At 46.2% G+C, this 27,858-nt stretch overlaps 1 protein-coding gene across 2 annotated transcripts; it reads right to left on the bottom strand.

Moving 5' to 3' along the window:
- Positions 1-714: 714 nt before the first annotated feature.
- Positions 715-11,755, bottom strand: LOC115091198 (serine/threonine-protein kinase pim-3-like). Of its 2 annotated transcripts, none has more exons than XM_029601241.1 (6): positions 11,413-11,755; positions 8,371-8,471; positions 7,446-7,496; positions 6,972-7,335; positions 6,065-6,241; positions 715-4,806 (listed from the first exon to the last, which is right to left on the bottom strand). In XM_029601241.1, the coding sequence occupies exons 1-6, from the start codon at positions 11,495-11,497 to the stop codon at positions 4,625-4,627; spliced, it is 960 nt and encodes a 319-aa protein (XP_029457101.1). In that variant the 5' UTR covers positions 11,498-11,755; the 3' UTR covers positions 715-4,624. The 2 variants fall into 2 exon arrangements, with proteins under 2 accessions (XP_029457101.1, XP_029457102.1); XM_029601242.1 differs by lacking the exon at positions 11,413-11,755 and adding an exon at positions 9,127-10,472.
- Between the last annotated feature and the right edge of the window lie 16,103 nt (positions 11,756-27,858).

The following is a 27,858-nucleotide window of genomic DNA, read 5'->3' as shown; positions in this document are numbered from 1 at the left end:
CAACATTAGGTGGAAGTCAAAAGAGTTACCTTAAAAAATTAATAAATTTAAAAAAAGGTGTTTTCTACAAAAGAAATCCACTCTCTACCATGCACTGAGAACATTTGACATGTGAAGGAAGAAAAGGGGGTTGGGAATTGTGAGGCAGCATTTAGAACTGAGAATTGCTTCAAGTGTGTATTCCCTCTTTAGAAGTGAATGGGTGTGGACTGTCTGCTCATATTAATGACTTGCAAATAATTAGCTTAGCAACCTTCCCCACCCAACCCTTCTAGCTTTTGAAATTAGCTGCAATGTGATTTCATTATGTAGAGTCAAATGGCCAGGGAATGTGGTTTTAAGTGTATCACTATTTCCTAGATCAGTGTTTATTGTAAAGCCTGTTGCTACTTTATGTTATTTGTAAACCCATGAGATGTTCCCAACGACTGTCGGTATATAAAAATGTTTAAATAAATAAATTAACTATTTAGATTACGCTTGGCTACATTTTTGCTGGCTGTTGTGATACAGAAGTTCCTAGGTCACACAGATCCTGCTCTCCCTCCACCCACGGCTCACTCAGTTTAGGGATCTGGTGCATGGAAATTGTATTAATTAATGCTTAAATTGGGCAGCCCTGTATTTCATGGGAAGGTGCATCCTAGGCTACTTAGCATAGGGACTGTGTCTTTTTTTTTTTTTTCTGACACTTACAGAGAAAAATTCACCACACATGGATAAAAAAAATTTTTAATGGGAGAAACAAAGATCAATGTTGAAAACTAACTGGAACATAGCTGATCTCTGAACCTTTTAACATCTCTCATAAATACAAATCATTTCATATAAAGAAAACAAAATGTGAGGTTTTTTTGTATAAATAACCATTTTAAACATCACACATAAATCTGAAAATAAAAACACTCTGCGATGAAAACAGTAACTTTCATAAGACAAACAATTTAAATTAAATAAGTTATGACATGCCAACATGATGAAAGAAATGAACACTGGTTAAGGTCCTGTATCCTGATGAACTTCCTGTCCTCACTTGGATTGCCTTCTTACTGTTTGCTGGGAAGAAGCAGCAAGGTGTCTGGGCCACACTTTCCAGCTTGACTAAACCCAGATCCACCCCATTTGACCTGAAAGGAATGGTGGGTCCATCTTGCCTGAGCCCCATGCAACACCAGAATGTATTGGGGCACTGGATTCTGGTGTTATGGCATAGACAGATGTATATCCCTTTTTCCTCTACCAGAGCTGTTTGAGAAGTAATCTAACTTGGTTCTCCAGGATTTATTCAATTGTCTTTACCTACTAAGAATCTCTTATTCTTGTGGAATGCCCAAAGTTGTCTCCTTCCTCAGGATAAAAAGTAACCGCCCTTGTCCCTTGCCGGTAGCTGTATAATAAAAAGTGAAAACGGATCCCACCAGGAAGGTTTAGTAAGGATGGAACAGAATGGACTACCATACGCTGCCCGTTACCTACCGTACCACCACAACTTTTCTGCCAAAGGATTCTGGCCTCCCCCACCCCACAACAAGCTTTTCAAGTTTTCTTCCTGGAAGGGACATGAAGTGGGGTAGTAGAGATCTGATGGTTGTAAACAGTCTAGAAACAGGCACAATTCTCAATTCCCCACCCCTTTTGTTGTCTGGAATCACATTGGATCTTACTGTCCACAGCAGATGAAGGACCCAGACTGAATTAAAACCAAATGCAGACCAGAAGCAGGAACAGGCCCAGTCCCTCAGGGGGAGGTGGAATGGAAGGATGATATTAAGACACATGGAGAATGTTTGTCTGTCGTAAGTAAAACCCAGTTCTATGCCTATGGCAGTGCTTCTCAATCCAGTCATGTTTTCAGGATCTGCATCCAGTGAAAGCATTGCATGCAAATCTCTCTCATGCATATTCAGGGTAGAGATCCTGAAAACCTGACTGGTTAGGTGTGCCCCACAGACTGGGTTTAGAAGCACTGGTCTATGGGACTACTTCCCTCATAATATAATGCACAACTTGGAACAATGTTACTTGTCATTTTAAAAAATGTTCACTTTTTTTCTGAGGTATTGAAGGATTTCATCCAAGGAAAGCCAACACAAATGCATTTATAAGAACCTTCCTCAGGAACACAATCTCCCTCTGTGCTCCTCTTGGAATCACACTACCCCACACTTAAAGCTGATCAAAAACGGACTACTCTGAGCCACAATCTAGAACAGTGTAATTCTCTTATTTGTAGAATGGCGGTAAAATTCGCATCCAAGGACATGTCTTCCAGCATCTCCAGCACTGAATCACAGCCCCTACCTCAATGATGGAAGAACAGTGTCCACATTCACTACTCACTAAGGGGCTGATGTATCAGTATTGGATTTTAGCACAGGTTTCATTAAACATCTAGATTAAAAAAGTAAAAGTCTCCAAAGGCTGCAGGAACCTAAAATGACATGCAAATAGATCAGGAGTGAAAAAAAATAAATTAAATTGAACCCCCACCCCCAAAAAAAAAAAAAAATTTGACCAATTGCCCGTTTGCATGCCAATCCATGCTAAAAAACAAAAAAACAACAGGCACTTAATATTTATTTGTTCACTCCTTCATGTCTTCCAATTGGTCCTCTCCTGTCTGTCTCCAGTCTCCTTTCAGAATTCTGAAAGGGGATTGGCTCTTTCACTGACATGCGAGAGTGGCGGGAACAACCCTGCCAGAGATCGTCTTCGCAGGCTGAGGTTGCCTGCTGGGGGTAGGAATTCTACTCAGCAGATTTTTTTTTTTTTTTTAAAGTGAGATATTGGGGGGGGGGGGGGGGGGGGGGGGGAGGAAACAAGGACCTTCCAGACCCAGTTTGCTTGGGAGTGGAGGGAAGGAAGGACAGACGTGCCCAGGCAACCTGACTGAATGGGGTTTGGGTGCCCTCCTCTTTAAACGCCTGCCTCTAACAATTAAAATTTCCTATAGTAAAAAAGGAGGCGCACCAGGTAGCCTCTTCATTAGCACACCTCCTTCCATTGCAGAGCGATAGCTCATAAAGCTTATTACCTTGCAAGTAGCATGAGATACGCTAATACTGCAGTGGGTTTTAAATCTTTTAGCATGGGGTTTTTCCTGGTGCTAAAACTAGTTACAAACTGAGGGGTTAGGTTAGTGCCAAAAACTCCTCTGTTAAAACAGGATTAAAAAACCCAAGGTAGGATCAGTACAGCTTATTGCATAGGGCCCCCCTCCCCCCAATTTAAAACAGTACTCAAGTTTTGAAAGGTTCTTTGCTCAGCTTCCAAAAACAGTAAATAAGATTTTGGCTTCCTCCCAACTGCAAACAGACACCCCCCGCCCCCCATTCCACTTTCCCTGCTGAGGCATCCACCAGGCTCAAGGCAGCAGGAACCCCCTCGCCTAGCCTGGCCAGGCACCTTTGTTTTCTTTCCAGACTCCAAATTAGAGAGTGAAAAAAAAAAAACAACAACAAAACAAAAAGGAACTTCTAATGTTTCATAGTAAGAACGTGCTTGGGCTATGATAGAGGCTTTGGTTTTTTTAGTTTCCCAAAGCCTTGAGCCGTAGATGAAAACAAAACGGCACTCGGGGTGCAAAACATCCATGGATTCATCCCCGCTCCTGTCAAGAGAGGCCCAGCTGGGCTATTTTTCTATTCCACTGCCGCTCTGGTTTTGTCTAGGTGATCTATGAATTTGCCTGTCCTGGTGCAGCCACAGCTTCCCTGTTCAGGATTACTTCAAGGAAGCAGAGGCTTGGCGCATGTCAAAAGTACACAAAATGTCATAGGAGCCATATCCTTTGTGTTACTCAGCAGAGGCTCGCAGATAGCAGTGACTCAGAGGCCCAGTTCACTCTGTATGTACCATTATGATGGGGGGTGTTTCTGGTCCTTGAAATGCTGGAAGCAAGCTCGTTTCTCAGCACCACCAGCTCACATGCTAATAACCACCTTAACTCACCGTATAGCATTTATGTGCACATGAATTGCAAAAGTATGTATGATGGTAACCAACAAATCTGGTTTTCATATCACTTTACGGCTTTAGTGCAGCGGTTCTCAACCCAGCCCTCAGATACAACCTGGCCAATCTGGTTTTCACGTTACCTCTCATGAATATGCATAAGATATCTGCAAACATCAACCTGATTTTTAGGATCAATGTAAACATTTTTTCATGCATATTCATCACGGACAAAAACTGAAAACCCAAGCATCTTGGTTGTTACTGCTTTGAGGGACCCTGTTCCTTTAAAGAAAAAAAAAAGAAAGGAACGTGTAACTTTGCCCTACCAGTGATCATTAAACCTTTTTTGTAATGTATCGTCCATAGCTCACTGGTCACCATCATCTCTTCCACTGTACTCGGGGTGGCATCAGCAGATGGTCAGATGCACCCATAATCCTGAGTCTGCACTGGGGGTTGCCTGGCTCCATTGCTGCAGCTCCTGTGAAGTTTGTCAGCAGGATTTGATTTCACACTGTGCTCCACAGTCTCTCATTTTCCTTCCAGATACAGAGAAGGACAAGCGTTCCTGGCCCCCCAGCCTGGCTGTGCCTGTCCTCGCTGGACCCTATAGCCCAGTCTTGGGAGATTTTTTTTTTTGGACTCAAGCAAGTTTTCCATTCTAACATCATAGACTCTCCTGGCTTGTACTGGTGCTAGAGGCCTCGTGTTCCAACTTTCTCCCCACTTGGCTGTCTGTTTGGTCATGGAACGTGCTCTGGGTCATCCAAGGGTGAGTTAGGATCTGCTCCAGAGTGGGTCTATCAGAGGGTCGTTTGGCCAGGCACCATTCCACCAGGAGCTGACATTCTGCCAAAAGAAAAAAAAAAAATAGATGTCACCCCAACATTAATATATAAATCAACAGCAACAAATTCCATACAGTAAACACCTTCCAGCTATCAGGCCTCCACCCTTACTCTCTATAGTGACCAACCTGTTCCTTAGCAAAAGTGCAATCCAACATGATCCCTGCATGGAAAGGACTTACATGTCCAGCTGATAGGCTCATGGAATATGTTCCACCTTTCATGGCCCATAAATCAGAACAATGGTGGCAATTTTGGTCCTTAAGGGCTGCAAACAGTATGGGTTTCAAGCTAGTGAAATATGCAAAATTAATCTGGTTTCTGGATCAAATGCCTGCAGATATATCTCCTGAATATTCATTGTGGAAACCACACCTGTTTGCAGCCCTCGAGGAACAGTGTAACGTTCTTTGCATTGGCCTTGCGTTACTGGGCGAAAATGAGAGAGAGAGAGAGAATGAGAGAGAGAGAGAAAACTTTGATATGACTGAAGAATTTCTAATCATTTGAATGAATGAAATATAGAACAAGAGGAGTTGATTTGTACAATGCAGTGTCTCCTCTTCTTCTTTCATCGATTCAAATAATTAGAAATTCTTCAGTCATATCAAATTTGCAGTTAATTCCTCTGTGTATGTAACACCCCCCTGAGTTGAATGTGCCCATTTACAGTGCTACTTAAAGTTCTCTCTCTCTTCAGCCTGTGATAACAGCTGCAGTTGTGTACCATGCCCAGTTTTTTTTTTGCAGGCTCTATTTCCGCTTTATTTATAGCAATGTGATGAATCTAGGCCCAAGTTTGTTATCTGGAGGGACCAGCATTGCACTTCCCATTTGTGCTAGATCCCCATACTAGAACACTTTCCAAGTCATTTCGCAATATCTCAAAATTATATATATAAATAAAAACGTGTAAATAAACACTTCTTTACTCTTTTTACAAGGCCAGCCACTTCTGCATTTAGATTTCACTGTAAATGTAAGGCTCTATTTTGGCACCTGCCAGCCAGCCAGCAGAAGAGACCCAGCTTTCAGCACATCTTATGCTTCAGTGGCTATGCAGAAACTCCTTCTGTTCAGTTCTGAGGCAGCACAGCGGCCAGCCTCTGAGAAAGCAGACAAAAAAAAAAAAAAAAAAGGACAGTGGACAACATCCTCCCCGAGTACGGGTGCTTTCAAAGCAGGATGAGTCTTCAAAAAGGTGGAATATTTATGACATTGCATGAAGACAGCGCATACACACACAGACACACGCTCACCTCTGGATATACGTGTCCGGAAATGGACCTTCCCCTTGAGGATTTCCTCATCGTGCTCGAACGGAATGTCCCCGCACACCATATCATACAGTAGGACACCCAATGACCACACCGTGGCTGAACGGCCATGGTACCGGTGGAACCTGATCCACTCTGGAGGGCTGTAAACGCGGGTGCCTGAGGAAGTAAAGAACATACAGAGAGAGTGTCTTAAGCACCAGAAGATGGACAGAAGGACCAAGGCAAACAAATCCCACATGCAATAAACTCTCCACAAGAAGGGCAGATAGTTACCTTTTTAAGTGTTTTGCTAGAGAAAACTGGTGTGATTGTTACAGTAGCAAGGAGGAATGAGATCCACCAGTTTTCAGCACCTGCCTGTTAGGATGTAGGGTAGTCTCTCTGCTTTGGGTTTGCAAGCCCCCAGAGTTGTAGTCCTTAGGTCCCTGGTTAGAATAATCTGTAGTACTAGGGAGTGTACCTTCTTAGTTCAGCCAAGCGAGAGCCCCTACACCCAGCCTCAAATCAGGAACCTGACCCCACATTAAGCCTTATTCTTTAAAACGTCTATCCCACCCAAAAAAAACCCCCCAACATCCTGGGCAACATTTAGCACATTTGTAACAAAGCAATACCACATATCAAGATTTCTGCTCCTGTGCGTAAATTTCCTCCAGTTTTCCCACACTGGCAATATCAAATATTTTTATTTATTAGACCAATTTTTGTAATGAAACTTTTGATTACTCCACCCCAGTTTAAGGTCTATCCACGAACCTCACTACCCTTTGGTGAAAAGTTTCACCTACACTTCTGATCAGGAAAGCAAAGGTGAGAGACAGGACCCAAATCTGCCAGCTGAGATGTGCTGTATGACCCAAAACCAGCTCTTAATCTCTCCACTAACCATCAAAGTCTGTGTACACTGTGTCTCGCAACAGTGCTCCGGACCCAAAGTCAATAAGCTTGAGCTCGCCCGTTCGCAGGTCCACCAGTATGTTTTCATCCTTGATGTCACGGTGCACTACCCCACAAGTGTGGCAGTGCTGGATGGCTTCTACCACCTGCCGGAAGAACTTGGCAGCCAGTTCCTCAGAAAGTGCACCCCTCTCCGTGATGAAGTCAAAGAGGTCCTGCGCAGACTCCGGCCGTTCCAAGACCATGATGTAGCTGTCCAGCCGCTCGTACCAATCCAAGAGACGGATCACACCTCTGCAGCCCGAGGACACTTTCTTCAGAAGCAAGATTTCTAGAGGAACCATCATCCCATTCTGCAAATAGGAAATAAAGCCGGGTAAACTAAAATGGTCAGCAAAACTCCATCAGATCCAGATAATTTCAGAGAAAGCCTTCGGTTCAGTACAAAACATTGCTTACTCACCATGTGCTTAAATTCACCAATTCTGTCTCTGGCCACATGCTTGATTGCTACCTAAAATTAAATAAAGCATAATGTAAAATATGGAACAGATTAAGAAAAAAAAAACAAAACCCAAACATATAGAGCTCAATTACATAAAACGAAACAAAAAAAATGCACTCTATTGCATTATGATCAGAGAAAATGTTAATGCTGGACAACAGGGGGCGACATTTTCCACCTTTAAACCCCACAAGCTGCTTTAGCTTCAGTCTCATAAGGCAACCTGAGGTAACCAGAACAGAGATTTGTTTTCAGAGGTTCATGTTGGTAAAGAGAATAAGCATCAGACTCTCATCCAAAATATGTCTTGGAGGAAGAGTAACCTAGTGATTACACCACTGGACTAGGATTTAAGAGGAGTCCTGGGCAGGAATTTGAGATGCCACCCTGCCACTGACCCTGTGTGATTTTTATCTCCCTGTATCTCTGGCTCCAATGATTCCTAGTTTTAAAATGACTTCTCCAATATCCTTCTTGTAAGTTTGTAGAACATCAAGTTTTTCTTCCAGTGGAACCAAAACCAATGGCTATAAACCAGTTTTCACAAGCCTGCAAGACATGCCATGGTTTAAAGCACTATAGATTTCTGGACCATTAAAACAATTAGAAAAAATGACTTGCCCAAAAGTTAAACCAAACATCTTTTTTTCAGCAGACTGATTCAGTTACCGAAGGGATTACAAAGACAAGATGAAAATATACCGACGATGCCTGTTACAGGCCACAAATTTTGTATGCAGCAAATCTCCCTCCTTGCCCCCTTATTTTCCTTTGCATCTGCAACATTTGCTAGCTCCTAGGCCAGGGCGGTTTCGTGTTTATATACTTTTATGGAGGCATGACAAATTAAATACCTACTAGCAGGCTCCAAGCTTTTACTTACTGGTAAATTGTCCATGGTCCTCACTCCTGAGTAGACGGTACCAAATCCACCACTGCCAATGACTGCTCCCACCTGATAACACTTCTCGAAAGGTTCTTTAACTGCAAAGAAAACATAAAAATACCATCAGTTAAAGTGGAAGCATATGGACCCCACTCAAACCCATCCTTCTCATTTAGGGGACAAGGCAGCACCAATACTGTGGGTTTTTTTACTGCCTTATTCTAGTGTCAGAAGACCTCAGGCCCAAGGACTCCCATACAACCAGAGTGCAGGCAAGACCACCGATCAAGGAAAGGGTCTTGGGTGTTAATCAGCACATGGGTGATGCTCTTTTTCAAGAGAGAGAGAGAGGAGTTCTCCAGGGCAGGGCGCCCCATGAGTTATAAACATTGTGGTGCTGGAAGAGAATATGAAATTAGTTCTAGAGATGGGGTGGAATGCATCTCAACTGCCTTCTGACCTTCAGTATTTCCAGCACCAGCTGCTCATGCACCTGGATCACCAGGCAGCATCTCCTAGATCTCAAGAGGCTACACCACTGGTAGAAAGAGCAGCAGACATGGGACCCCCTCAACACCAAGGACAAAGTGAAGGAATTGCTGAAGATGGAGGAGGAAGAAGGAATGTCCCTCATCTGCAAGGAGGCCCCCCCAAGCTCTCAAGGCTTAGTCAAGTCTACCAGACAAATACGTCTGTTGTGGACCACATTTACAACTCCGTTCCCTTTTATCTGCTGCCTGTAGCCTCACCCACCTCCACAGTCACTCCGGCAGCTGTACTCTTCTCCTTAGTGTCCAAGATTTATATTTAATCTTGAATGACTGTAGATTGGCATGTATTTAGTGATGAATAGGAAACCCAACATATTATGCAACCACTCCTTGTTTTCTTCAGCCTGAAGACTGAGGAACACACCACCGAAGCCGGGCCTGACAGCACTTACTGGTGGTGATGCAAAAATCCTGCATTTGTTACTAAGCAACATTAAGATTACTGACAGATGCGACACCCCCCCCCCTCCCCCCGGGACCGGTACCTAAGTCTTCCTGACACCTTTAATGCAGTCCAAAGAAGCAAATCAGACTTTCCGTGCAACAGGCAACTACCGGGAAAAGCAAACCAAACCAAATCTCGAGGAAATCGCAGGACCACAAGGCGGAGAGAACGTATCCTACCTAGCCCCAAACCAGACAAGTACCTTTTTAAAGGCAAAGTATTTGATATACCGAAACTGAAAGCAATGTTGGGTCTCTTACAGCAGGGTTCATTTGAGGACCACCACTACTCTACAAAATAGTAAAAAATAAATAAAAAATAAAATGTTTTGCAGTGCATCTTTGAGAATACAGAAATAAAAATATACTGAAATGCCTTACACCTTTCCTTTCACGTCATGCAAGCCAGTGCAGCCAAAAACAAACATCTGAAAAAAGTTTTGCAAACTCGCACAGATGAAGCTTAGGTTCAGGTTTCTGCTCGATAACCAGAATTGGGCAAGTTAAATACAGATCACTTTCAAGGGGAGGGTGGAGACTGAGGATACCCCATTTGCGTGAGGGAAAGCCGAGACCCATGGCTTGAAATAGCCCGTTTTAGATTACTGTTTTGCCTCAGGATGAGCAGGTTCGTTGCCACCTAACTGTCCGTGCCCGTAGGAAAATCAACTGCATAGGTTAAGGAAATTAAGTAATCAATGAAAGTTTGAGCTCGACAGCAGATATTATGCAACACCCTGCAAGACTACAAACGCTCGCTAGGTGGCAGGCGTGCCCACTTTCTCTGCTGCAGACCGAAGCGAAGCCGCCGTATTGAGGTCAGAGCGAAACATGTTTCACGGCCCTACGCCGGCCGCGGCTCAAAGGTTGCCAGTTTGATGCGTCTGTGCGTGGACCAAGCATATGTTGTGAATTCACAGGATTCCTATTTCTAGTACGGAGCACTTTAAATGTAACTAAAAATGTCCTCCTGTGGTGCATCAACTACTACAGCGCGAAGCAATAAATGATTCGGGGGTCGTTCGCTCTCTTATTTAGCTTAGCTTCAGGTTTGGTTTGCTAGGGGAAAGAATCCCGCTCCTCATGCCACGCTGCGCACCAAATATATGTAGACCCTAGCCCCGCAATCGGGGCCAGAGCAAGCCCTCCCTACCTATCTGGGCTTCTCGCAGTCCCCGATGAAAACCAGCTGCAGGCGCATCTAGGAAAGTATCTGCTGCAGAAAAGCATAACGATTTGTATTTTCAAGCGTTTTACTTTCCCCGGAGATTTCCCCCTCCCCATCATCATTGCTAGCAGTGGTCAGAGCCTCATTTTAAGGCAGAAGCAGCTACGAAGCCTCGGGCCAGCTGCGTTTACATAAGATCTCTGCAGGAGGAGCACCTTGCTACGGGAGAGCCCTCCCACCCAGTAAAGTGAGTTTCGGGTCCGGCTCTCGGCAGAGCTTCCAACTCGGAGAAAAAAAAAAACAACACACGCGTGTCCCACATGCACGATTACACACTGAGAACACGTGCTGCACCGACCCTCCCCGGGCTGGCAGGTCCCAGGTCAGTAATCCCGCCAGGGCACGGCCAAGGGGCTGGTAAGAGGGGCGCGATCGGGGGGATCAGCGAGGGAGGAGGGGACTGCCCTTCGCTGCCACGAGCTTCTCCGTCTCTCGGGTTCCTTCGTTGGGTGTCACTGCAGGTCACATTGAATATAGGGGAAAGTGCGCTGCAGCACTAGGTAGTTCCCTTCCCCTCCCCGCGCTTTCTGGCAGCGGAGCTACTCATGTGCTCTCAGCTGACTCCCAACCAGGAATCACACCCCCCTAGGGTTGATTTATTCATTACCCGACACTAGCTGTGCAACTCCCGTCCTTACTATTTTTTTTTTTTTTTAATGAAAACGTAAAAAATGTCTTACGATTTAAAACAAAGATCGTCTTAACAAGAGAACATTAAAGAGGTGTCATTAAGTCATCGCAGGGCGAACTCTGCCCCGCCGTTTCTCCGTTTTTACACGACTAAAAGATTTCGCAGCCAGCATCAAAAAAACGTACCTGTGGGTAATTCATCCTTGGGGAAGACGGAATTTAAAATGTAGTTGTGGAGCTTGTGGTGACAAATGACCTGTACCGACGACATCGCAAAAGGAGAAAAAAAAGTCAAATTTTGGAAAAAAAAAAATTAGAAAAAAAACTTCTTGCAATCCTCTATTAGGGCTGTGCAATCTAAAAAAAAAAAAAAAGAAAGAAAGATCCAATGCAGCCGAATTTCTGTCACTTCTGCTCGTGATCAGCTGCAAAGTTGAAAGAGTCCTCGCCGCTTCTTGCTAACATAGCTTCAAGGATGGGAGATCAAGGACTGACTTCTACTCAAGGACTCCGCAACCTGAGCCTGTAGTCTCCGAGAGGCTGGACTATTTCAGCCTAGTCCTGAGGAGGGGCTGCCTGAGGAGGCAGCCCCTCCCATTTCACGATGCCATCAAAACCATTTGCCTGGTGCCCCCTCACGGAGACACCGGGGACTGAAAGTAAAACCTGGGTCCTGTGTGGGCTACTAGAACTGCTAAACTGAAGAAAAAAAACAAAAAAACCAACAACCCTGAAAATCAAAGAAATAAAACAAAGTTGTTATCTGTGGCTTAGCCAGATTGCTGCAGCTGCAGGGAGGGGAGGGAGTGTGTGAAAAGAAAAAGCGGAGATCAGAGAAATAAAAAAAAAATATGAAAAGGTGGGGAGAGGGTAATCTTTCCGCCTTAGGAAGAGGACAGACCTCAAGGATGGGTGGGGGTAAGAAGGACTTGCTACCGAGGAGGAGGGGAGGGGTCCCTGAGGCTTTTGGGGAAGGGGGGAAAGGAGCCTGGCACGGGTGGGGGGGGGGGGGGGGGTGGATTTGGAGTCACCCTCACTTACCTAAAACAAGACCCCCAAGACTCACTTCTCCCATAATCGGTCGCTTTCGGAATTTGTCCACTGCCCAAGGAAGTGATAAAAACGCCCCCTCCCCCCAAAAGAAATGAGGTGAAGGGAGTTGGATGGTGGGAAGGGGGGGTCATCCTAAGTTATAAAGAACACACGGAATTAAATCATAAGGGACTACATATGGAAAATTAACTCGTACTGAGAGGGGAGAGGGAGCAGAGCACTCTGCCTAGCGCCCATTAGTGGGCGAATTCCTCCACCCAGCCGGTGACTGCACACACGTGCTCTGCTTTTTTACATACGCGCACCATGGCTCTGAACCGCCGGGGCCCCGTACTCTGGAGGACTGCGCCCGGCCAGCTTCTCCTGTCTGGAACGCTAAATGGCCTCCTCGGCAGTGGACAGGAGATAGCTGACCAGGTTGTCCCTCGCTCGCAAGCGGCCCTTCTGGCTGCGCGCCCGTTTAGGAAAAGGTGGGGTGTAAAATTAAACCCAAATCCCAAAAACAAAAACCTTTAAAAAAGGATAGGAATGGGGTTAACCTGTGATATTTCAATCCCAGGTTTGGAAGATCCTCCTCCTCCTCCTCTTGTCTGCAAAAAAAAAAAAAGGCCAGGCAGGGTCTGCCTGGGTGAACTTTGCTGAAAACTTGCTGGTGGCAACAGCTGCATGCACCAGCCTCCAGCTGCAGTTCCCAAAATACCTGGAAGTCAATCCTGAGTAGAAAAGACTCCCAGCCGGGGCCCCCCTGGTCTTCCCCGGTTCCCAATACTTCCCGCCAGAGTGTATTGGATGGGAGGCGAGGATGAGGTGGTGCATTGTGGGGGGTGCCCATAGGTAGAGATTCTTCCGAGTCTCGGTTCTGAAGACCGCTAAGGGCATTTTTTGCAGCCTGCTAAGACTGTGGGCCCGGGAAGACTGAGCACGATAGGGCTCTTCTGGTATCCTAGGTCCTATAAACAGGGCCAGGGGGTGTGTGTGGGGGGGGGGGGGGGGTGCATATGTGTGGTGACCTCTTATCCATGGAGCCCTGTTGAGCAAAGCAGACCTTATTTTTCTAATAGCCCTGGGAGCCCAGTCAATGAGGCACTCCACAGTGGCAATCGATGCTTCTAATAGGTCACCAACCTTGGTCATCTGGGCCATGACAGCCAGCGTCTCACAGACAGCAGTTCCAGCTAGGGATGTGAATCGTTTTAGGACGATTAAAATTATCGTCCGATAATTTTAATATCGTCTTAAACCGTTATGGAACACAATACAATACAGATTCTAACGATTTATCGTTATAAATCGTTAGAATCGTGAGCCGGCACACTAAAACCCCCTAAAACCCACCCCCGACCCTTTAAATTAAATCCCCCACCCTCCCGAACCCCCCCCCAAATAACTTAAATAACCTGCGGGTCCAGCGGCGGTCCGGAACGGCAGCGGTCCGGAACGGGCTCCTGCTCTGAATCTTGTCGTCTTCAGCCGGCGCCATTTTCCAAAATGGCGCCGAAAAATGGCGGCGGCCATAGACGAAAAAGATTGGACGGCAGGAGGTCCTTCCGGACCCCCGCTGGACTTTTGGCAAGTCTCGTGGGGGTCAGGAGGCCCCCCACAAGCTGGCCAAAAGTTCCTGGAGGTCCAGCGGGGGTCAGGGAGCGATTTCCCGCCGCGAATCGTTTTCGTACGGAAAATGGCGCCGGCAGGAGATCGACTGCAGGAGGTCGTTCAGCGAGGCGCCGGAACCCTCGCTGAACGACCTCCTGCAGTCGATCTCCTGCCGGCGCCATTTTCCGTATGGAAACGATTCGCGGCGGGAAATCGCTCCCTGACCCCCGCTGGACCTCCAGGAACTTTTGGCCAGCTTGTGGGGGGGGTACAGAAACCTCTGCATGACCTGGAAGTGGAAGGTGTGCACCTGACCTCTCAGGCACACGAGTCCCTGTCCGCCATCTCTAAGGGGGAGAGACAGGACTCCTGCAGAGACCTAGTGCTTTCTGCTTTGCCAGAAAAACTCCAGCAGCATTCTCTGGGTGCAGGCGAGAAACTCCTGGGTTGGGTTCAGAGCGGTGAAGCGGTGCCATAGTATGCTGCTTACCAGCTGATGTACCACAAAGGCCCGATCACAGCATGACGCCAGTCGTATCAGTCCCTTCTACGGCCTTAGGCGAGCTTTAACCTCTCCCAGCTCAAGCCAGTTGTCAGAGGCCACAGTTTCCTCGACAGAGAGGTGGACTCCCAGATACTTCAGGGTCTCCCTGCCCCACGACAGGTTAGGCAGAATGTCCACCCTCTGTGGCCCTACCAGAAGGCCGAAGCGTTTGGCCCAGTTGATCTTGGATGCCGCCAAAATAGACTTGTTGGCAGTCCTGACCCCCTCTCTTAAGTCAGCCGAGTTGTAAACAATGAGAAGGACGTTGCTAGCACTGGCCTGGCGAGCCGCCTGTGCAGCAGACATAGGAACGGCTTGATGGCTAGTGCATACAGCTGGCTCGACAGTGGACTTCCCCGCCCGAATGCCAACGGCGCCGCCAAGGACCAGTTGACCTTAATGGGGCACTCTGCCCTCAAACACACGAGGCTTCACGAACCCAGGGCCAAAGCCAAATGCCTGCACAGGGCACGAGAACACCTGCAGGATGTGCATGAGAGAAATGTATGTGCTTCATCTTCCTTGTCTTTTTTCTTCAGGGGTTTTCCCGAGGAACGGTGAGGGGGTTTTCTCTGGCGGTTGGGGTGGCACTTGCGGTGAGTGAGGCTGGCTCAGGACCAAGCGCCTGCCGTGCCCCCTCTCTGCCAGCCGCTGTGATATTTCTCGGCTTTGGTGTCCGGGGCTGGGCAGGGGCATTAGGAGTTTTGGGGCCTGTGACTTCACCCCCACACCCTTCCCACCCTTTTCCCAGTTGCTGGCAGCATGACGGGGAGACAGCCAGTGGCACTCCCGTGCTCCCACCCTCACCCCTGGGGTGTCACCGGCAATAGCACTCGAAGGGGGAAGGGGTGAAGAGGTAGCACTCTCCTGGCTGACCTTTATTTTTATTTGCGACTGCTGTAGCACCTAAAGTGGCTAAATTCTGTTTGTCAGCCATGATGGCAGAACCTTGGGGGAGGGGACGGGCTAGGGCTCAAGGGGAGTTGTCAAGAGGAGCGCAGGGCTCGAGTGGGCACCTTGAGCTTGCTTACAGGTCGATACAGTAAAGTGTGCTCCGTCGGAGCGCACTGTCAGCCTGCTCTGGACGCGTGTTTTCCCTTACCCCTTATTCAGTAAGGGGAGGAAAACACGCGGCCCACCCGCGGCACCTAATAGCGCCCTCAACATGCAAATGCATGTTGATGGCCCTATTAGGTATGCGCGCGGGATCCAGTAAGTAAAATGTGCAGCCAAGCCGCACATTTTACTCTAATAAATTAGCGCCGACCCAAAGGTCGGCGCTAATTTCTTCCGGCGCCAGGAAAGTGCACAGAAAAGCAGTAAAAACTGCTTTTCTGTGCACCCTCCGACTTAATATCATGGCGATATTAAGTCGGAGGTCCCCAAAAGTAAAAAAAAGTAAAAAAAAAATAAATAAATAAATTTGAATTCGGCCCGCGGCTGTCGGGCCGAAAACCGGACGCTCAATTTTGCCGGCGTCCGGTTTCCGAGCCCGTGGCTGTCAGCGGGCTCGAGAACCGACGCCGGCAAAATTGAGCGTCAGCTGTCAAACCCGTTGACAGCCGCCGCTCCAGGCCAAAGGGCCCGGCGCACGCACCGGCGAAGGGCCGGTGCGTGCGCCGGGAGAGCGGGCGTTCGTCCGCTCTCCCGCGGTTTTACAGTATCGATCCGTTAGTAAGTAATGAGGGACAGCAAATAAAAGTAGAAGAGAGGAACATTCTCTCCTTTTGCTCCCTCTTAAAAAGGCTTTTTTTTAGAGAGGGAGTGGGGGGAGCCCTTCTTTATTGAGGGGGGGGGGGAGGAATTATCCTCCAGGGATGAAATGCGGCAACAAATGAAAAACTGTCCCCTTGAGGATGTATAGGAGGGCTCAGCTTTTACTGGTAGCTTAAAGGCTCTCTTTTGCTTAGTGAATTGTTAAAAAAAAAAAAAAAAAAAGATCCAGTTCAGCTGAACCTCTGTCACTTCTGCTTGCGCTCAGCTCCAAAGTTCAAAGCGTCCTCGTGCCGCTTCTTGCTAACATAGCTTCATGGAGTGACTTCTGCTCAAGGACTCCACAACCTGAGTTTTTACTCTCTGAGAAGCTGGAGCAGGGAGGCTGTGAAAGCCCCGCCCCTTCGATCCGGTGCCTCCTCTGTACCCGCCCCCCTCCTCAACCGGGGGGCCTCCTCTGAACTCTACCCTCTCAATCTGGCCCCTCCCAATGGTCAACCAATGGACTACACGGTGGGCCCCGGTGGCATTGCATTTTCTGAAGAATCCAGCCTGCTGCCCAGCAATAGCCGGAGAGTGACTGGCAGTGAATAATTTGAGGGGGGAGCGATGTTGCGTTCCCCTTTCTCGCCATTGGCATAACTTTGAGAAGCCCCCTCTTTTTGTACTCATCCATGCACCCTCACGTGTCATCTATGAACAAGAGAAACCGAACACATGTAGAATTTTGCTGTAAAGTTTTGTTTCTGACATTGTCCATCCAGACCCTGAAACGTTGCATTCAGTCTCTTAGTCACACAGAAACAGATTGTGAGGGGCAATCATGGATCAGTGCTGGTGCAAGGGTCTGCAGTCTCTCTCCTCCTGCACCAACCACACAGATTGCACACCATGAACCTCCAAAGCTGTGTTCACACCCCATGACCTTTCCCAGCTTCATGCCTCTTCACCCTTGTTCGCTGCTTTCACAAATGCCGCCCTCATGTCTATGGGGCCACGCCCACTTCTGGCACCCTGGACGGCTGCCTAGTCCACCTAATGCTCCTGCTGGCCCTATTCCTAATATTCTGAGGCCAATGGGATAAGGAGTGTTAACCTTAGCACAGGTTTTAACTCTGGCATTTAGCAGGTTTTAACTCCTAGAAAGTGTGTGCTCAAACCACAATTATAAACCAGCATTAAAATTAGCATGGGTGCATGCAAATCCCATGTAAAAGAAGGCATTAGCTATTCCCCAGCAATGCAGGGAGCTGTATTAAAGGGCAGACAGCTTAAAGCACACTTTCTTAACACTGGAAATTTAACTCCTATGCCCAGTGGGGCAGGAACAGCTAGACACTACCACATGGTCACAGCTACAGAATATCCTGGCCGCCAGAAATGTGAGTTTATGCTGCCTTAGACTAAAGAAGGAGTTACATTTCCAAGGTAAGCTGCCTGGGACTTTTACCTACAGCTGAGCGAATAGTATGTACTTTGAGGTTGTGCATTCCAGCTTTGGTGAACTGTTCAGCTGTAGGTGACCACCCAGAGAAGTTGGGTTGGAAAGTCACATCCTTCCTGGATATGAGGTGGAGTACCACCCTGGGCACAACAAGAGACAACATTGGCCACCAGAAATGTGAGTTTACTCCATTTCGGACCCAGGAGTTAGATGTAAGCTCTCCGAGGCAGGCACCAATCACAGATTTTGTTTTCCTGAACAGCTGTACAGTACGCACACATGGTGTTAAAGCTGCTGGTGCCCATCCAGACAGCATAGGCTGTCTGGATGGGCACCTAGAGAGTGTGTTCTTTTATTTTATTTATTTATTTATTTAACAGTTTTTTATACCGACCTTCATAGTAAATAACCATATACTTGCCATTCCTTGTCGAAAGACATGTGAGTTAACTTTTACTCCACCTCAGGCCAAAGAGTTAACCTGAAAATCCACACTTACATTAAAGTGCTTTAAAAGAGGAACAAGGAGGTAAGTACTTCAAGTTGGAAGGAGTGTGACCGAAATGGCCTTGCATGTAAGACTAGCACTGGGCATCCCATCTTGGGCACAGTCTTGCATACAGGGACATTTGGGCAAGGCGTGCCAAGTGAAATCGAAGGGTAAACTCTCTAGAATGGGCAAATTCAGCTATTAGGGATGCACAGCAGCAAAGTGCATACTGTTCAGCTTTAGGGGCTTATCCTGGAGAGCTTACCTTGTGATTTCACCTGGCATGCCTTGCCCAATGGCTTTGCATGCAAGACTGTGCCCAAGTCGGGCTGGCCAGAGCCAGTCTTGCATGCAAGGTCATTGTGGTCACACTCCTTCCAGCATCAAGTATTTACCTCCTTATTCTTGTTTTAAAGCACTTTTTCAAGCATTTTTCTGCATTAGTGCAGATTTTTCGGGTTAACTCACATTTTAGCACATTTTTTTTCCGTTTTACATGCGTTTTTTACTCCTCAATTTCCATCCCGTTAGTTTAGTGCATCCTGCGGGGACTCCTGTTTTTAGCATGTATGCTAAGGAAAATCCATGCTAAAATGTAACTCCAATTTTAGCACAGGTTTTATTACATTGGCCCCAGAAGACCCAATCTTGGGCTTTATCTGCTCGTTGTTGCATCCATAAATATTTTGTGCTTAACTCATTCTTTCTTGAATTCAGTTACTGTTTTAGGCTCCACCACTCTTGCTCTAGAACTTCCTATCCACTGAAGAATACTTGTTTCTTGTGCATTATTTATGCCTTTGAGGTACTTTAATATCTCTGTCATATTCCCCTGCCCACCATTTTGAGATGTGAGACATGCTTCAAATGTAGCAAGCTGATATTTTTTATTCATCTGATTCCCAAGTATTCACAAGGATAATAACTATTACTTGTGTTTTACAGATTGTGATTATACTTCTACAAAGCCCCTGAAGCAGCCAGGACCTGCTGCCGAAACACTGCAGGGTCTGGCATTTGGAGGAAGCAAGAATATTTTCAAGATAGCCATGCCTTGCCATCCCATGCTTTATTCTGGTTATTGCTTGAGAATACATTTTAAAGAGAAGTGTTTTTCTTTGCATATAAAGTTTCTTGATAAAAATATCTTCACTGACAATTTTGAATATGGACTTGGACTTGCTGTAAGTTCACAGCGATACACTAGTATATCATTATACTTCATTACTACATAACCAGTGGTGTGGCACCTGAGCATGTCAGTGTATGATACCGGTACAAAAATTCAATAAGGAAGCAGAACTTGTTTCTTGTTCCTTTGTGTATTGATGAGACACTTATTGGCCAAGTTGCAGACCAGGAAAATGATATCTTACTTCCTGTTGTGTGAAAATAGGGGTGTAAGGCCCAGCCTAACAAGAACAGGGGAACAACAAAAATAGATTCTTTGCCATAAAAAGCTAAACAAAAAAAAAAGCCACACTGTTCTTTAGCCTCACCTGCCCATCACTGCAGCATCTTTACAGTGGGGTGCCATAGCAAATGGCATACTCCACTTCTGCTTCCCTACAGGTTTTAAACTAGGGCCAGGTTTGACTTAAGAGATGTTTGAGGTATAAAATATTCTGACTGTTTCCTCTGTTCACTCCAATCTCACCCCATCTCATGTTTCCTTCAGGACAGGAGGGTAGGGGCTGGATTAGGGAGCGGAATGGCTCTTTTCTTCTCTATACTATCTGCTTCTGCTTCTCCCTCGGCTTCACCCCTTCTCCTCCTGTTTCCTCCATGCTGCCTGGGAAGGGAGAGTCTGGAGCAGGAAGCAAAGAGAGCTGAACCAAAAATCAGCAGCTTTTGAATCAGCCCTGCAGACATAATGTAAGTTCCTTCAGAAGATTGAATTAGGGGGTGGTGAGGGAGCTTCAGGTTTGATGATTGTGTGGCAGGTTGAAAATTATGCAGCAACAGGTTAAATATATGGGAGCCTGGGGGAACTGTCTATAATGTTTACAACAAATACATTAGAAAAAGGTTTAGCTTTTTGTCCAAGTTACTGTTGTTTAAATACAAAGTATACATAAAAGCTAAATACCCAAGACAGAATCTCATCAAGTTGTTAAGTCAATTATGTTACTATCTTGGACTAATTCTTGTGCTGAGTCTCAGTTTTATTTGGGTAGGTGGCTAAACTGATCAGCCTAATTGGCTGAGATGACCTTTATCTGGGAACAAAGCCAAGATATTGGTCCATGTATCAACTTCAGAAATAGCTTGGGTTGCCCCTTGTAGAATATCTGTACTCTGCTTCAGTTCTTTCCGAAGATGTCTTCAGTACTGGGAGCAGGCATGACCTAGTGCACTATGCCATGTCACACCTTTGATCAGATGTGCCATGGAAAGGTCATCACTGCCTGATGCTCAGATCCAGACCAGCACCAGTGCTTGGCTTTCAGCACTCCAAAGCAACAAGAGACATAGCGACCACACTTAAACATGTAGGAGCTCCTTTCTAAGAACATAGGTAATCATGCATGCCTCTTCTTCCTAGCGATAGCATGAGCCCCGGATTGTGGTAATTAATAGGCAGCATAAAGGATATGAATAGCTGGGTCCTGTTTTATGCAGCAATCATAATGCACACAGCACCTCCTCATTTTCCCCTTCTTGATTCTCGTCCTTTGAATCCTTCCAGCCTCTGTCTTATCCAAAGACTGAGATGGGAACAGTGTGCACTGAGCACTGGATGCAACTTACTCTGAGTGTTGGGAGAAGCACAGTGGAGAAGATCTGGCAGTCAAGATACATAACCAAGCCAGCTGCCTGCACTACACCAATTTCTCCCTTTTTCTGTACTTGTATATAGAGGGAGATGGTCCATTGTGGTGGATTTATGTATGGAAGAAAGACTGGTGGGGCTTTCAGTGCTTGCCCTAGCTCTTTTGGTTATATGAGTCTTCTCTATCAGGCCGATGCATAACCATGCACTATGGCCAGCGCACAGCTTAACACGCGATTTTTGGATTCGTCCATGTTCAATCGAGCGTGTAGCTAATAGCGCTCATCACATGTAAATTCCATGTAGATGAGGCTATTAGCTAATCCCCATGATTCGAAAAATTTCCCGCGTGGCCAGTGCACCCATTGCAACGCAGCAAATTTTACGCCATGGCGTAAAGGGTATGCCACACTCAAGGACTCACTTGAAAAAGAAAAATTCCTGCTTTCTATAATTTGTCCACTTAGTATCGTTGTGATAGGAGGAACCGCCGAAAGCAGACTGAAGTAAAAAAAAAAAAAGTATTGAAAAAAAAACATGGGTGCCCAATATAGACGCACAAGATAGACAGTCCAGGCTGTGTATCTTGTGTGTGTATCCTGTGCTGGTAGTGGGGAAAAATTGACGCTTGTATTGCGCTTTCGTTTTATACAGCCCGCACTGACAGCCACCTCTTCTGTGCGTCCGATATTGAGGAGGGGCTAGGAATGCACAATTTCCCCATGTGCCTCCTTTTTAGCGTGACCCCCTCATTTAAATAATACATCGCGCGCCCAGGAGAGGTGGCTGGGCGCGCCATCAGAAGAGCAGGTGCTCAATCAGGAGCACCCGTTTTATGTGAGTCAATATTGCATCAGCCTATATGTCTGCACTTGCCTGCTCAGTGAGGGTTGGTGTGCTACACAGCACTTGGGCTTGAAAAGGTTGGGAAACACAGGTCTAACGGCCAGAGCACTGGTTCATGAGCTTAAGAATCCCCTCTGTCCCTAACTCTCCCTGTGACCTTGGACCGAATCACTTTGTCTCCCTGGGCTGCTGGGACCCAGTTGTAAAAATGAGACAAGTGACACAAAAAGCCCACCTTCAGTTGGAACCTGAATAGTGACCCTTCTTAACCACACTTGGGCTACCAATGAACCTTCTGAAGAGCTCCATTAAAACTATTTTGTAGTATGTGCCTCCCTTGTACATGACCCAAAGATATCACCCGGGTGATAGGTATTTTTGTATGTGTTTTAAATGCATTTCATTTCAGCACTAACCAATAAACTGAAAGGACAAGTTGTCTAAAACTCTCATGTTACTTTTTGACTGGGATCCTTAGGCAGCGAGCTGCAGATTGAAAGTATGAGCTTGACGGTCAGAGAAAGAATTAAAGAGAATCCTCAGTGACAGATCCCACTCTCAGGCAGTGAAGATGCTGCATTCCAGGGACTGGCTCCCAGGTTTTTTTAAAAGCGAATATTGGTACAGATTGGTACAGAAATGCAGTGGAAATCAGCAGCACAGATTTGCTTATGGCCTTGTCAAGGTTCCCTCCCTCTTCCTCTCAGCATTTGCCCCTTTACCCACAATCATTAATGCACTGATACTTTTGATGGGAAGGGTGTGAGATCAGCGGGACGAGGTGTACATAACCAGGACTTTGCTCAGGATGGTTAGTCAGGACTTTGTATTTGCCAGTGTGTGGGTGGGTGTAGAATAACAAGGTAAATGTTTTAACAAACTTCATTTCAGTCATGCAGTGGTCTTCGGCTGGACTTTATTTATTTATTTATTTAACAGTTTTATATACCGAAATTCTTGTAAGGGTTTACAAATCAGTTCGGTTTACATTGAACAGAAAACAGTGCTTCGGTAAATGAAAGCAATTACATAGAACATTAACAGAGCTTCAAATGTGAACAATTACAAAGAACTAATAATAAATATCTTATTAACCAACAAACAAGCAGAACAACATTTAACATTTGTACAGAAAACAGTGTCCCAGAGAGAGTAAATATAATACATCCGTGGTCGCAGAGGCTTAGGCTTAGGTCTTGAACTAAGAAACAGAAAACTAGGGGTTGACGCTAAGGTATTGCACCAAATTGAAATCATGGAACAGAGGGGCATATAAGGGTGTCACTGTACAATATAATAAACGGCTAGTGGGGTGAGGAATAGGTATGTGAACCGTAGTGAAGGCAACAGGAGCTAAGTAGAGGGGCAAAATCTGGACATGAAATTTTTTTGACTAAGGAGATATAAATGAATAGGAAGGGTGTAATACTGCTGGGGAACGTGAGGAATTTAATTCAGAGGATTATCTGAATGGGAAAAGGCCTGATTGAACAACCAGGTTTTGAGTCTTTTCTTAAAAGTAACCGGGCAGTGTTCTAGCCGTAGGTCTGGAGGGAGAGAATTCCAGTGTTTTGGACCAGACGCTGAGAGGGCTCTCAATCCTGAAGTTGTTTTTAGAAAGGGAACCTGGAGGGTGTCTTTATATGCTGCTCTTACCGGCCTGGATGGTAAGTGCAATCTGAGAGGGAATTTGAGATCCAAAGGTGTGATGTTGGAAATCGCTTTGTGGGTGATGGTTAGAACTTTGAACAGTATTCTGAAATTGATAGGGAGCCAATGGAGGATCTTCAGAATGGGGGTGATGTGGTCCCATTTTTTGGATCTGGTTAGAATCCTGGCAGGGGCATTTTGTACCATCTGTAATGGCTTGATAGTATTTGCAGGGAGGCCGCTCAGAAGTGAGTTGCAATAGTCTATCTTTGAGAAAATGATTGTGTGTATGTGTGTATGTGTGTGTGTACGTGTGAGTGTATTGCAAATAACTCTGCCCTGTGTATACTTGTATTGTATGTGCTGAGTGGGGGTGGGGTACATGCAGGGCCGGTGGAAGCACTAGCCTGGGCCTAGGGCGCCAACCATTAGGGGAATGCGAGCGGCGGTGGCAAAGAAGAGCGGGGATTCGAATCTCCACTTCTCTTTGCTGCTGCCGCTCGCCACCACTCCTCTTTGCCACCACGCGCTCGCGACCGAGGTCACTGACGGCAAGCGGGACGCAAGGGCTCTAGAGAGAAGTTCCCTGGCACGTGGCAGGGTGCGAGGAGGAGCTGTCATGCTGGCGCTGGGGAACAAGCCAGCGCCTTCTGGTGGGGAGTGGGGAGGGAGAGAAAGGCCCTGCCCCACGCTGCAAACTTTCCAGTGGGGCGCGTGCAGAGAGAGCGAGCCCATTCTGGCCGGGGGGGGGGGGGGGGGGAGAGAGTGGGGGCATCATTCATGCACCTGCCAAGCAGGCAGCTCACGCTCACGTCAGCTCGCAGGTGGCCCCCCAGTCCGCTGCTTCCCCCATCCCTCTGCCTCTGCCTTTCACTGCATGGCTGATTGGGGCTTCGGAGCCCCAATCAGCCATGCAGTGAAAATCAAAGAGCCTTCCACTAAGCAAACGGCTGGCCGAGGACCTAGAGGAGTTTTCTGGCTGGGTTGGGATGTGTGTGTGTGTGTGTGTGTGTGTGAGTGAGAGAGAGGAGGGAGGTAGCAGACTGCCGCTCGCGAGCCACGTGGGGCTGCGAGCGGCGGCGGCAAAGAGGCGTGAGGATTCGAATCTCCACACCTCTTTGCCACCGCCCCGAGAGAGAGGTAGATTCGGGGCTGTGACCGGGGGGGGGGGGGGGGGGGGGGTGCAAGGCAGAAGGTGCCTAGGACGTCTAATCCCCTTGCACCTGCACTGTATACATGTATGCATGTGAGTGAATGGGCAAATGTATGAGAGGATGAACTGAAGCACATCTACATATGATGTCTGTCTGTGTGCATACAGTGTAGTGTGTAATGTAGATGAGTATATTCCATTGGATTGTGAGTGTAGGCTGCTTATTATGGAATACATTTTCAAAAAGATGATTGCGCATAAAACCTGCGATTTTGTACGTACATCTACGAGCAGTAGAAAGAGGCAGGGTGGAGCTGGGGGGTGAGGAAATCATTTACACATGGCTGGTGCCATTTTTAAAGGTCTGTGCTTTGGGGCAGGAGTTGTGCCCACTTTCTGCAGCTCTGTTCATCTCAGAGGTCCCCCATGGAAGGGGGTGTGAGGACCGGCCTGGCACAGTTTTCAGGGGTGGGAAGGGGATTGTAAGGGTTTGAGGGTTTGGCTTGGCTCAGCCTATCTGGGTAGGCCTGAGCCCTGTGGTTTTCTTTGAGGGGCAGGAGAGGGGTTGGAGGGGCCCGGGGAGATCTTTGGGTATTTTTGTGCAAGGTCATTTTCAGTTCAGAGGTGGCACTCGTTTAAAACAAAGGCACATTCCTGCCGACTGCCTGAACTTTCGATGTTCACACTGCTGGAAATCATGAAGATGAATATACAGTTTTAGCTCTCCAATAACTAATTTATGCAAATCATAATAAAGAATGTAATAACGGCATCGTATATTATTATTATTAACCCTGTTATATATCAATTTTTATCTCAATCACCTACCACACTTTACACCTACCTCTAATACACGTAACTGGATTCCATATTGTGCAAATTAACATTAACTACACTTTGAAGTGACTATCAAGTGCTGAAAACAGAACAGAAATCCAAAATTAATTAAAAAAAAATGTGGCTCTGTCAAGCAGTATTTGTTCGGACCACCATCACAACCTGAGCTGTAATCTGTACTACCTGCCAATGAGCACCGCACTTTGATTAGGTACCGTCCGGGGCACCCCTGACCCCTGAACTGAGATTGGCCTAACCCCTCTCTTAATGAAACCTGATGTACTGCTGCCCCCTAAGCCCCTTGCTGTTGGAGATGCTGAAAACATGATTTCTGATCAGCTGTAACACTCCCACTTTACCCATCCCTGAGATACTGTATGAATGCATTGATGCTCCTTGCTGCCTCTCTCATTCAGCTCTTAAAACCAGAGCTGTTGACTTGTGAATGCAATTTGCTGCTCCCTTTGCCTTTCTTTAAATAGGCCCTTAGAAGAACTACAACACTGTGCTGTCTGTCTTTTTCTGAACTATGAGCTCTGACATGGACCTACGCCTGTGTCCTATTTGTATTTATAAGACTGTGACTGTAAACGTTAGCCTGCTGTGCCATGCTTTTGAATTCTTTAGCTGGAAAAACATGAAAGAAATAAAGGATGATAATGATGGTTTCTTCCATGGAATATGCTTTTTGAGGGATTTTAAATGGGAGCGAGTACCTAGCATCCGATTCAGCACCAACCTGACGGCAGCAGAAGGATTCAGTCAGAGAGAGAGAGAGGCGAGCGAGGTGGACTTTGCGGCGAAGCAAAGGTGGGGAGATACAGTATTTGTAAAAAAGTTGGCTCCTGCAGTTTTATTTCTTTTATAACTCCCGGATGTGTGTGCCCTTTAGCGCCCAGCTTCTCCCTCCTTGCCTCGTATGCAACCTCTTCTTGAGAGTTACAAAGCTCGAGGGAGGGCTGACCTGTGCCATTCTCTGCCTTTGCAATGCTTGCGGACGCCGTGCCCGCTGCTCTCACTGCCACATCAAAGGTGGGTTCACAGCAGCGCGGTTAAAACCCAGAAAAAGGCTTCCTGCTTACAAGCAAGTTCCTTCATAGCAAAGCCTCACCTAGAACGAACTCACTCCTTGCACTCCCAAGTCATTTGTGTGCACTGACACAGTGGATGCAATTTGTTAAAAAAAAAAGTGATTTTCAGAACTGACAAATCTATTTGCTACATAAAGGCACACTGCTACGATCATGAGCAATAGAAACATTACTCAGTCTGCCTTCATTCCTTTAAGATTTTGTAATTTAGTTACTAAAATCAGTTTATGATTACAAGAAGATACAGCTCAAAGGAACTTTTCTTCTGCACGTTGCTGTTTAAATTATAAAGACTGCTAGAGTGGGTATGTGTACAGTAACATACTGATAATACCACATTCCAGTATGTAACATCACAAGACCAGTTATCCCAGCCAGTACCTCACCATTCCACAACGGTTTAATATGCGGCTTAAACCTTTCAAAATATTATTCATGTGTGTATTGTGATAAGGATTCTGTTCTGTGGACCATAGAGACCGATTGTACAGGACTCATTACCTAGTTAGGATTGGGGATCATTTCATCTGCCTTGGAAGGATAAATTAGCCAGGCTGGGATCAGAACCCACAAATTATAGGTCTGCACTAGTATCAGTGGCCGATGCCTCAGACTTGATACCTTTTTTCCAACTATGGCATTCAATTTAAAAGCCCAGGAAGCAAACATTTGAATCTCAGGTTATAGATATGCAGAAAAGAAAAATCAGACAAACTAGAATTTCTCATTCTGAACATCTTTGTTGAGTCTTGGCTATTTGTCTTTTCTCAAAAAACTTTGACCAGAGGATCAAGGCCTGCTTTTTTTATACAACAGCCAGAATATGGCAAAAGCTATTGCAAAAGTAATAATCAATAAAGAGTTCTCACACATTTTGGCAAAAACTGATGTGAAATCACTGGCTGTTTGATAATATATGTCTATGAATTTGGAGTGAAAAAATTAAGCCAAAAAAAAAAAGAAAAGACATTTTTCAAGGATAAGTTGCAGAGAGTGAAAACACTATGATTCATCATTTTCGCTGTTGCTGTGAAGCCCCTCACACATCATTAAACAGAGATGTGTGCCCAAGATCAGCCGTTCCCATTTTCTCCATTCTCCACCATGATCCTTGTTGTGTTTGATAATTGGTGTTTCTACTTGTGATTAAGCAAGAAGACTAGGCAAGCTTGGCCTGACCAGGTATGTGGTATGGGGGTAGACGCTGAGTGACTCTACCAGGGAAGAGTTGTAAAGATTGAGCAAAGAACAGCCTAGTAGAATTTCCAACCCAAAACAGCTCTGCTGGAACACTCCCTCACGAGTTTGAATATAGCAGACCCATTTTCAGAAGACAGAAAATTGTAGAAGTGCTTTGGGATACAAAACCAATGGTCATACTATCTCTAATGGAATAAACACCATTTTGCATTTTTTTGATCATGCAGTTTCCTACTTCTCCTTTG

The sequence above is a fragment of the Rhinatrema bivittatum genome, chromosome 4, assembly GCF_901001135.1.
Source record: "Rhinatrema bivittatum chromosome 4, aRhiBiv1.1, whole genome shotgun sequence".
Taxonomy (NCBI): Eukaryota; Metazoa; Chordata; class Amphibia; order Gymnophiona; family Rhinatrematidae; genus Rhinatrema; species Rhinatrema bivittatum.
The sequence above is the reverse complement of the archived record's forward strand: the minus strand, read 5'-3'. Positions and strand labels throughout refer to the sequence as shown.

Excerpts from the sequence above, each read along its gene's own strand:
- LOC115091198 (XM_029601241.1), bottom strand. The coding sequence starts at position 11,497 with ATGTCGTCGGTACAGGTCATTTGTCACCACAAGCTCCACAACTACATT. Across the intron at positions 8,472-11,412 it reads CAAGGATGAATTACCCACAG|TTAAAGAACCTTTCGAGAAG; the intron begins GTACGTTTTTTT and ends TTTTCTTTGCAG. Across the intron at positions 7,336-7,445 it reads TTGGTGAATTTAAGCACATG|AATGGGATGATGGTTCCTCT; the intron begins GTGAGTAAGCAA and ends TCCTATTTGCAG.